Here is an 11,422-nt window from a genome sequence, read left to right as displayed (position 1 = left end):
TCACATGGCCCGCCTATCATGCTAAGCCTAAGGATGTCACGCATATGCATCAGATTGTGGGCCACTTCAGAATTCAAAACAATATGCAATCGTGTAAAGATGTACCAAACGTGACAGCTGCCAACCTAGCTACTGAAATCTTTATAGAAATGAAACAAGAGTGAAGGTCCACTCTGGTAGTATTTAAATGAACTTACCAACTTTGAGGTGCAACATTTGAGGTGACCCAATGAGATGCTGCTATGTGAACAATTTTATCTTGTGGTAGTATGCTTCTGGGTTCCTTTCTAATATGATCTTGCAAAGCAACCTCCATTACAGCATGCAGTTTCAATCGAAGAACTGAATTGTTTGAATCATTTTGTATAACAACTGTAAGCAGAAACTGCATTTTTGTGCAATTCTATTGAAGGTTACCAAAAAAAAAGATGGACCTTAACTTCTTTGTACTTACCTTTTCTTTCTTGAAGAAAGGTAGGATAGAACTATTAATGCTGATGAACTGAAAAATAATTAGTTGCATGTACAAAGTTCTCTGTTCTGTTACCTGCTCAGTTGCTGTATTAATGCGGATCTGATTCTATGTCAATTGTGCTCCTAAATCAATCAACTCGGAATGTTGACTCATGTCTGTCAAGTCTATTGTTACGTGTTTATCATCAATCAACCAATTCATCCGTCTATTTGTAATCTATCTATAGGACCACTTGGCACTGATGATGGAAACTCTTGGAAAGATGCCTCGGAAGGTCACAGCTGCTCCCTCACATCCTCTCTTTAGTCAGCTATCTGAGTTTCCCTCTGATCTTATTTTGTTGTTTTTCAGATTGCTAGCTCAGGAACTCGTTCCAAGGATTACTTTGATCGGCATGGTGATTTAAAGAGGATCAGGAGACTGAAGTTCTGGCCCCTGGACTGTGTACTTGTTGAAAGGTACAATTTCACTGAACCTGACGCCCAAGGTTTTGCCGATTTTCTTCGGCCGATCCTAGATTTCACACCGGAGAACAGGCCTTCTGCTGCGCAGTGCTTGAAACACCCATGGCTTAGTTGATCCAATGAGATCTGGAAGTCTAACCAATAGAAGTTTATACATACTAAGTGCGCTCGCGATCAAGTACTCCTTGTGACCGGGACTGCAGAAATCCACGGATTTTAACGTAGCATAGTCTTGAAGTCAGGAGCTACGTTTTTTTGGTGCAGCTTGATGAGGCATGATTCTTCAGCTTCTTTCCTCGTGGTATCATGTGTTCTAATGTATCAAGTGTTCCACTAGTGTGTTTGAGGTGCAGAGCTAATGCGATGTTAACCTGTGTGTGTTGGTACTTAGTAGGGCCAAATATTGATGTAAGATTATTATTTGGTGATGTGATCTGGCCAACAACCTTTTCCTTTAGCTGAGAAGATGCAGTGCAGTGTAGTGCTTCAACTAGTTGCCCATTGGATTGTGCGCTGTAAAGCTGCCTGTCGGTTCAGGACCAGCGTGCTACACTGCATTGGAGATTGCTTGCTGGTGTTGTTTCTATCTTTAGCCAACGTGCCTTTTCTGACAATGTGAGGTGAAGTTTTAGCCAATTCATGCTGCTGCTCTGTTCATGAGAAGGTTATATTTTTGGTGCCATCTGTGCTAATCTAATTTTGCTCTGCTCATGAGAAAGTTATATCTATGTATTATTTGGTGGCTTGGGCAAAAACAGTTTGGCTGACCGTCATTGTTGCTATGGATCAAATAGAAGCATATTGTGAGTTCACCGGACCATTGTTGAATTTATGTTCACCGACAGTGACGTACTCCTCGTTTTGGTTTTTCTATAGATTGTTGAATTTATGTTCACCGATAGTGATGTACTCCTCGTTTTGGTTTTTCTACAGATAGATTTTACTATGTATTTAAACATAATCTAGATGGGTAGAAAAAAATCATATATCTCGAAAAGTAAAAATTAACTATAATTTGTAACGGAGGGAGGTACAAAAGGTACACTTCAGCAAAAATACAACCAAGCCCCCACCTAGTTTGTGAGTGAACACGTCATCAAAGTGCGTGACAGACTTTCACGAGACCATGTAATTGTCTTTCAAAAAAAAAAAATTCCCTAAGTCTTTGTAATTCATGGCCATCCGATTGCTTCCTACTACATGTAAGATGATGATATGTATACATATATAATATAAAAGTGCATTTAGTCCTAAAAGAAAAACATGTCAGTTTTTACCCCTATAAAAACAAATGAAGAGATAACGATGAAGGTGGAGGCAGTTGAATGTGTTGTGCTGTCACTTGCGTCGTTGTTACAGAGTGGATAGGCTTCCCTCGAACCGAATAGTAGTCGAAATGATGGGATAAAGGGTAATCAACCACAACTAAAAAAAAAAAAAACACTGCTCGCTTCTTGTTGCACTGCAGCTGGGAGACGCATGGCCTAGGATCCATTACCATCCCTAACTGCACCACACAGAAAAGCTCACACACCAGTACTTAGATCACCGTCCTATTTCTCTTTCATGCAATATTTTTTTTGCAATGGCTTGCAATGGTTCATCGGTTCATGCGTGCATGCTGACAAACACATGCATGTTCATCACTAAAGTTACCATGGCCTCTTTACTATTTTCATGGAGTCCATCACCTCATTAACTAGTTGCGATTTGGTTTTCTATCGATCACCGTCAGTGACCGTTCGATTTAGATTCAAGGATTCAGATCCACTTCTTCTCTCCCCTTGGTTCTTTCTTCTTCCGTCGTCTCCCCCCCGACTCTACGCCCGCCGCCCCGCCCCCTGGATGCTGGAGCCCGTGAGACGCGACTACGCCCCCACAACCGGTACCACCCGCCCGGCTCTGGCGGCCTCCGCCCTCCTCCACCGTCGACGCTAGCCCATCAAGGCCAGACGCTCCGCTGCCTTCCGGGTTCCGGCCTTTCGGGACGGCCGCTCGCGTTGCCCCCTTTTCCCTTCTCCGCTTCCCCCGCCTTCACCTCTCTCTCTCTAGCGGCGACGAGCGGCGAGCGGCGCCGCCCTTGCCAAGGTCTTCGTCGGGCGCTTCGCCGGCGACAAGCATCGGGCAGGTATGCCCGCCCATTCCTTCCCTTCTTCGCGAAATCGAAAACCCAAAACCCATTCCCGCCCAATTCCCTTCCTGCTGTCGAACACCCAAAACCCTAACGTTGCTATCTTTATTCGCCTCTGAGAGCTGACCATGTATTTACCTGTTAAACTTCGATTTTTTTTTTACAAAAATTATCGGGTGCACACAGCCACACACCCATGTCCGTACTGGGCATGTCCCTGCTTCCCGAAGAAACCTACTTTTAAAACTGAATTTGTGAAATTGCCTTGCCTATTTGTTTTGCCTGCGTATGTTTCATCGTTGATTATTTTCCTCTTTCAGCATATTTTTCCCAGTATGAGTAAATGCAGACCATAAAGCGCTTGCCGAAGAGTGTCCATAGCTCCCTGCGTTCAAGCATTGTTCTGTCTGACCTGCCAAGGGTTGTTGAGGAGTTGATATATAACAGCATTGATGCGAATGCGAGCAAGGTATTGCTTTCACATATGGAAAAGGGGAAATAAGCAACATATGATGTATATGATATCTTCTGTGTTGTGTGTTATTGTTAATATACTCTGTATCTATTTCAGATTGACATTGCAATAAACATCAGAGCATGTTATGTAAAAGTGGAAGATGATGGTATGCACTTTCCTCTCTTTTATTCTGAAAAAAGAATCTTATAGATGTTAACCTTTCAAAAAAATTTATTGCCATATTGTACAAATTGCAGGTTGTGGTATTACACGAGATGAATTGGTTCTCTTGGGAGAAAAATATAGTAAGCCAAAACTTGTTTATTTGCTTGTCTTTTCCAGTATTCCTAGATTCAATGGTACTGTTTTTGTCGTGTTACTTTGCATTGTTGCAAGTGATACAATATAAAAGAAATGGTTTTCTGAATGTTCATCTTATTACACTTATGTCAGATGTAGAATATGGAGTTGAAAATGGCATCAATGTTGTTTTTGTTTAAAAAGAAGTAGTTTATCTATTTATTTAACAAGCAGGGACTCCTGCCATCAGTGTTAAAACTGATTATGCTATTCATTTTTCATTAAATATATTTCCATTACCTAAAACGTGTGTAGGTTTTGAAAGAATATTTACTCAATGGCAGTATATGGTTCTAACTATGCTAATGATGTATTATTTTCCTCTGATATAACAGCAACATCCAAATTTCATAATGTGATGGGCAATGTGTGTAGGTTTTGAAAGAATATTTACTCAATGGCAGTATGTGGTTCTAACTATGCTAATGATGTATTATTTTCCTCTGATATAACAGCAACATCCAAATTTCATAATGTGATGGGCGATGGGGAACTTAGTCCTAGAAGTTTTGGACTAAATGGAGAAGCACTCGCATCACTTTCTGATATCTCCGTGGTTGAAATCAGGACGAAAGCCCGTGGGAGACCAAATGCATATTGCAAGATAATAAAGGCACCACCAAAACGCTGAACTTTTTTAATACTGTACATAATCTTGATTTATCCGTGTTTACTACATCTGAATTTTTCTGACAATCGCACAGGGATCTAAATGCCTACATCTGGGAATAGATGACAAGAGGGAAATTGTTGGCACCACAGGTAATTGTTCTACTTTTCTCCTGAAAACAATGTAGTGTCTATATATGTGTAATACATGTGAAGAGTAAGATTGTAATGGTCTATTCAAAACCCCAGTCATATGCATTACTTATATTTCTCCTGTGTTATGTGAGCTATCATCAGGCCTTTCATCTTTGCAGTTGTTGTTCGGGAGCTTTTTTACAATCAACCAGTACGGAGGAAACAAATACAATCTAGGTATGTGATAACTAGTACTACTATTCATAGTTTCATATGCTTCGTATTCACTGCTTTGTTCAACAGATCATTTGATTAGTATTTCTCCATATCATATTTTACAGTGAGAAAAGAGAATTACATCATGTGAAGAAGTGTGTCCTGCAAATTGCGCTTATTCATCCGCAGATTTCACTCAGACTCCTTGACAATGACAGGTTGTGTCTCGTGCTAAGCTTGCCGTTTTATTTTTTACTTTATTATAATTTTACTTGGTACAGAACATATTGACAGCATGTTTTATTAATGCAGCGAAGATGAATTGCTATACACAGCTCCTTCATCATCCCCTTTGCCTCTTATATCAAAAAATTTCGGGGATGATGTCTCCAGATGTCTCCATGAGATAGCTGCCTCTGACGAGAGCTGGGTTCTTTCAGGGCACGTATCTGGACCTTCAGATGTGTTTCATACGAAGGTAAAGTCCATTATTTAAGGTATCAGCTATTCAGCTGTTGAAGCAAAATTTTGATAGAAGTTTTTTCAGCAATGTGCAATTCTCATTTTCAGGATTTCCAATACTTGTGTATCCTCCTCACGAATTCCCTGTTGTCTACTTGTATTTACTATCTTTCAAATTCTTGGAAACATCCTTGACTTTCCAAAGACATCAACTCAAGATTCGTGAATAGAAACCCAATTCATAATATGCTCAATAATCTGGCATCTAGTTTTCACTCTTCCGTTACAAGGAGGAACGAAGAAATTGATGTTCAGAGCAGGAAGAGGCAGAAGACCGATATCTACCCTGCTTTTCTACTGAATTTTTGCTGTTCTAGATCTAGCTACGATCTACATTTTGAGCCTACAAAAACCATTGTGGAATTCAAGGTGATTCACTACAGCTCTATGCTTTTGAGTTTCCTTGTTTGTAGTAAGCTTCATTTGTAGCTAGTATTCCTGCAATGCGTGGAACTGACTCTTAGTAAAAGTGTCTTTGTGCTTTTCCAGAAACGTGATGTTACTTTGCTTCATCTCTAAATAATTTATTTTGTTATAGCTGGCTATTTAATCTCCCCTTCTTCTTTTTCCCACTTCTAGGATTGGCAAACTGTCTTGCTTTTCTTTGAACAAACTGTCACAAACTACTGGAAGAAGCATGCACTGCAATCACCAAAAGGTTAGACAATAAGACCTCAATGTTCCTTGCTTTGTGAAATGGACAATTTTAGGTCTGAAGGCATTATTATTTTACCCTTCTCCATTAGCTGACAGAGTTTGCGCTGGTGATACCTGTGTGCCTAGGAAAAATGATGGTTGGTGACTTGGTGAACGTACTTCAATCTTTTTAGTCTCTTTTGATCTGTTAAGATTCTGAGCTTTTCTCATATGATGCTGCTGCAGTGAAATTGAATAAGGGACTCCTAAGGCATCATAATGTGCAGAACAATGAAGAGTATGCTGACTTCCAAAACACTAAGCAGAAGAATGCAGTCAGAGATACAAACAGTGATGATATGAGTGCCACAAGAGCACCAAAGGACTCACGCTGCTTTTCTTTTGATACAGAGCCATCCATACAACATGTCTCCTTTTCTGGAAGGATCACTAATTCACCCTGGCCCAATGACAATGTTGTCAGTATTGATTACAAGTTAGGGTATAAGGTAATGCATTCTCCTGAAAGACTCAATTATTGGTGGTTAGAGGATGGTCCGTCCCAGTTAGATGATGATGTTTCAAGTGTTAACCCAACTGGTTGGAAAAGGCAAAGGACAGAAGGTATATTCCATGAGTGTGCATATTCTGGTAATTTTGGAATGTTGGAAGATGTACCAACTGAAGGGTTTTTAGCTCACAAACAAAAATCTGAGTTGATTGGTTCAGAAGTTGAAATGCAAGAACCTTGCTTCGGGTCTCTCAATAGGCCAAATAAAATGAGCTCCGAGTTGGTGCAAAATCAAACCAACATAAAGGCACACACATCTGGCTGGGATGGATTATATGTTGAGTTTGATAAATCAAATGGAGATTGCCTAGTCAATGAAGCTACAGATACAATCACAGATATTTCTTACCCTGAGATGTGGAAGTTGAATGATGGATTTTATCATGATGATGGTAACACCTCCAGAGGCTTCTGTAGAGTTTTGAGAAAGTGCAGCACCAATAAGAAGTTAGGGACTGCAGCTGGATGTATTGAAGGACTTGAGACTGATACTGTTAGCCAGATAAACTTCCCTGATATTCATGCTGTGTGGAACAGTGACTTGATGGATAGGTCTTCCATTGAGGATACTTTCCGTCATTTTCCTCATCTATCCTCGTTGGCTGATACACCTTGCAGTTATGCAAGGACTGGCTTGACACTTGACAAGAAATCAGATAAAAACTTTGGTTCTTGGAGCTGTGAAAATATTGACAGCAGTATTAGAATTGCTCTGGACAGGTTTAGCAATGTGTCATCAATAACATGTGAAGGAGCTAAACATTTGGATAACTTTGACTATGAAATACAGCCACTTAATTACTTCAATAATGATTGCAGTTCAACCGACCAGTTTGTTTCTGAAGATGACCTGATAATGTGGAAACCAAAATTTGACACGAGATTTTCAGCTGATATTTCTCCTGAGAGAAGTGATAATGGTTGCCATTTGAATGTCCCTTCTTCCAATATGGCAAATGACAGCACACTTACTCAAGATCTTCTGAATCAACACAACCTTGGACTGGACCAGAGATCCAGGCTTTCCAAGGGCAGTAGATCTAGGAGTCATTCTGCTCCACCATTTTATAGAGGGAAACAGAAATTCTCTAGATTAAATGAGCCACTGAGCAAATTGGCCACAGATGGTGATAAAGGCATCTGCATTAACAACCCCAAAGGTACATCCTGCAACCATTGCCTCCTTTCGAATTGGATTTATATGAGTGCTAACTTTGCATGTTTTAATCAAATGCAGACAATGCATCTAGACCTGTGGATGTCTTGCCTATGAGTTCAACCCAGCCTGTTCCAGCGACTGATGGCAGTGAATTTCCAGACTTAAATTTCAGGTAAGCTCATCTTGCCTAGTTTCCTGGATATACCTTCAATACCTGAAAATATCTACCTAAGCCTGTTATACACACACCTCTTGTTTGGCCAGCTCGAATGGATTTGTGAAAATGTTTAAAGATGCATGTTCTGACAGGCTTGAAGATTCAGCTGCTCGAATAACTAAATGGCGAGATGACTCTGGCCAGCATACAGTTAAGTATGCATTGTAGTTTGGGATACACACATAGAGGAACTTCCATGTCCTATGCTACAGTGCATCTTTTTATGTTCTTACTGACTCCCGTTGCAGGCTTCGAACTTGCCACATGGTCCTTTTGGATGCTATGATGATGTACTGAGCATTTCTTCTGGGACCTTACATCTCTCTTGTACCTCGCTAGTTCCTGAATGTGTTGACAGGAACTGCTTTGAGGAGGCAAGGGTTTTGTTGCAGCTGGACAAGAAATTTATTCCCGTCATATCTGGGAACACTATCCTCCTTGTTGATCAGGTTCACTTTTTCTCTTTTCGCAAGGGATCAGGTTCATAATTGTGCCATCATTTTTAAGGGTTTGGTACCATGGTTATGGCAAATGGTAATAGATTCTAGCATATTGTCTATTCTTGTTTTTTGGCTGGAACAATCATGTTATGGAAATAAAAAGTATTTTACTGGTTGCTGCATTTGGAGCAGTCAAATCATGGGCAAATGCTCATGCTGTGTACCAGTTGCATATTTTTTTTTATTCAGGAAACCTTTTAGTTAACTTTATTATTACTGCTGTAAATTCAACTACTTTTAGGGAAATACTTAGACTTTTGGATATTGCTAAGCTTTGGAATCAAACAGTTTCTAAAATATGCCCTAAAGCATTTGAATTATATATCCATAACAAAATGATGAACATGCAATTTTGCATTCATGTTCATTCAGAGCTAGGTAATACATGTGCTGAACTGCTGATGGAATGCTTTTGTTTTCAAAGGATTTGGCAATTTATGTACTTATGTCCTCTTTTACTATTATACAGCATGCAGCTGATGAAAGGATACGTCTGGAGGAGCTTCGTAGAAAGGTTATTAATATTACAGTGACCAGGAACATCTCTTTAACAATGTTTCACTCTTTCATACTCATATACTGATGTGATTTGCAGGTTTTATCAGAAGAAGGCCATGTCGTCACTTACTTGGACTCTGAGGAGGAATTAGTACGTCATATTTGTTATTCAGCATCCGATGCATTATGTCAATATAGCATTCATGAACTTGTTTCAATACTAATATGTGGTGTTCAATACCGTACTCAACATTTTTTTTCTTTTTCAGTGTCTCCCTGAGACTGGTTTTCAATTGTTCCAGAAGTATGCTGAACAAATTCAGAAATGGGGCTGGATCATCAGCAGTGATAGCAATTCCTCTGAATCATTCAAGAAGTAGGTGTTTGACTAATATGTGTTTTTTTGGGGGGGAGTTTTTTTTTCCTGAAGTGCAAAAGCCATTCACCTTATCTATATAGATCAAATATGACTCATTTGATCATTTGCTTTGTATTTTTCAGGAACATGAACATTCTGAGGAGACAAACCCGTCTCGTTACTCTTGTTGCTGTAAGGAACACCCTTGCTTCGGTCCATACAATTCAACTTGTTTGTAATCAATGCTGATTGTATACGTTTTCCTGAATCTGCTGGACGTGGTGGCCTATTGATTTGTAGTTCTATTTGATTTATGGACATGTTTTCCTTTATCTGCTGGACATGGAGGTCTACAGATATTAGTTTTTTTGTTAAACAATTAGGTCAACGAACCCTTTACAAGTTGTTTGATACCCGTAATTGTGCATAGACTACTTATGACTAGAATGGGATGGAAAGGTGAACCGAGATCTGTCAAAAGTTCATGTCAGATATTTACAGAAAAGTATATGAATTTCGAACCCAGATCTTCTTCTCATTTCTGTGAAGTTATTACAAAAACGGTGTTACAAACAAGCATCTGAATAAGCCTTGTAGGTAAATTGTAGCATCGTGTTTATGTAATCTAAACATAATCTATGATATACAGGTTCCATGTATTTTGGGTGTCAATTTGACAGGGAAAGATCTTATGGAGTTTATCCAGCAGGTAACAGCCTCTATCCTATCATGTGCAACTTAAATTCCTCTTTTCCTTCTAACTTACTTGCAAAACAGGTCTACAAGTGAATGAGCCTTAGATTTTGATCTGATATAATCTACAAGTTCATTAACCTTTGGTCATGTTGCCTATTACTGTTTCGTTCAGCTTGATGAGACTGATGGGTCATCAGCTATGCCCCCAGCAGTTCTCCGTATTCTTAACTTCAAAGCTTGCAGAGGTTACTACTTATTTCCCCCCTTATAGTTGTCCATGATGCAAGCATTTCTGTATGTTCCGCTTTGATAAAACGTGGCTTGTTGATGTTTCTTCTTGGCTTACTGTAGGGGCGATCATGTTTGGTGACCCCTTGCTACCATCCGAATGCTGTCTGATTATTGAAGAACTGAAAGCAACATCTCTATGCTTCCAGGTAAGGACTGTTGACTGCTCAGTTTCTTGTTCCTGCCGTTGTTCTGTGTTCCAGTTATGGAAAGAAGCTTTCATCCGCCAAATAAAACCCTCCCTTGCAGTGTGCTCATGGGCGCCCGACCACGGTGCCTATTGTGAACGTTGCATCCCTCCATGATGAGCTGGCGAGGCACCAAATGCTGAGCGGAAGGCAGGCAGAGTCCTGGCACGGCTTGGCGCACCAAGGGCCCAGCCTTGAGCGCGCTCAGATGCGCCTCAAACAACTGAGGAACCTACGCCGTGGCCTATAGCTGTAGGACAATATCAAATGGTTTCGATCAGATAAACGGGAGTGTGCTTTGTACAGTTTGTCGAGGAGGGAGTAGAATTCCACTGCTGTAATACAATTGTACATACAATAGATATTCATCCCTGACGAAGAGATAGAACGGCGCCCATCACCTGACAGGCGACTGGGGTTTGCCACGGCGTTGTTGTAAACTTTGTACATTCCGTTTGTTATAACAATTCATACCATGTAAATGTGTCCATCTGCATTTTGCCGCAGCAATCTGATCAGTGAAGAGTTTGAATTGGTGAGATACCTTTGTGAACTTGCTGTGTTTTTTGTCTCCTCTGTCCGAGGCGCAGGATTGCCGTGCATGATTTCCGTGCACACATGCCGAGCACGAGGGAAAAATTCATTAAAATGGGTTTCCAAATCACCAAAAAAATTCATCTGTGGCACCACTAAATTGTGTTGATATTACAAGTTACAGCAGATTGTTTTCCTCTGAAACTTTATTGTCGCCATTCGATCCAGCGAGCACTGCTACCCCCTTTTCTGCATTTCTGCAATAGTAACGATTTGCACCGTAAATTCGTTCTTCAGGAATTCCAACCCAGACATTTCCCTGATTCTGAAATCTGAACATGCACGCAGGGTGTATTGACAATTTGACAGTGGTAATTCTAACCCAAGAGAGCGTCAATCAAGCGAGCA

At 40.3% G+C, this 11,422-nt stretch overlaps 2 protein-coding genes across 5 annotated transcripts in view; both read left to right on the top strand.

The window, feature by feature from the left end:
* LOC101784787 (SRSF protein kinase 1) overlaps positions 1-1,757 on the top strand; it is a 4,525-nt gene extending 2,768 nt beyond the window's left edge. The window contains 2 exon segments of the mRNA XM_012844161.2: positions 702-749; positions 827-1,757. Coding sequence (XP_012699615.1) covers positions 702-749; positions 827-1,054 — 276 coding nt within the window. The 3' untranslated portion in view covers positions 1,055-1,757.
* Positions 1,758-2,754: 997 nt separating this feature from the next.
* On the top strand, positions 2,755-11,033 carry LOC101783580 (DNA mismatch repair protein MLH3). Of its 4 annotated transcripts, none has more exons than XM_004957522.3 (25): positions 2,755-3,067; positions 3,391-3,539; positions 3,642-3,693; positions 3,785-3,832; positions 4,343-4,500; positions 4,592-4,649; positions 4,811-4,868; positions 4,973-5,065; positions 5,160-5,325; positions 5,418-5,433; positions 5,515-5,738; positions 5,949-6,027; positions 6,116-6,163; positions 6,252-7,736; positions 7,814-7,907; positions 8,045-8,102; positions 8,201-8,401; positions 8,922-8,966; positions 9,048-9,101; positions 9,220-9,326; positions 9,452-9,500; positions 9,958-10,017; positions 10,177-10,249; positions 10,356-10,441; positions 10,542-11,033. In XM_004957522.3, the coding sequence occupies exons 2-25, from the start codon at positions 3,414-3,416 to the stop codon at positions 10,728-10,730; spliced, it is 3,627 nt and encodes a 1,208-aa protein (XP_004957579.1). In that variant the 5' UTR covers positions 2,755-3,067; positions 3,391-3,413; the 3' UTR covers positions 10,731-11,033. The 4 variants fall into 4 exon arrangements, with proteins under 4 accessions (XP_004957579.1, XP_004957578.1, XP_004957580.1 ...); XM_004957521.3 differs by having other exon boundaries at positions 8,000-8,102; XM_004957523.3 differs by lacking the exon at positions 6,116-6,163 and having other exon boundaries at positions 8,000-8,102.
* Positions 11,034-11,422: the final 389 nt, after the last annotated feature.

This window comes from Setaria italica, chromosome II (assembly GCF_000263155.2).
Source record: "Setaria italica strain Yugu1 chromosome II, Setaria_italica_v2.0, whole genome shotgun sequence".
NCBI classification, from domain to species: Eukaryota; Viridiplantae; Streptophyta; class Magnoliopsida; order Poales; family Poaceae; genus Setaria; species Setaria italica.
The sequence above is the reverse complement of the archived record's forward strand: the minus strand, read 5'-3'. Positions and strand labels throughout refer to the sequence as shown.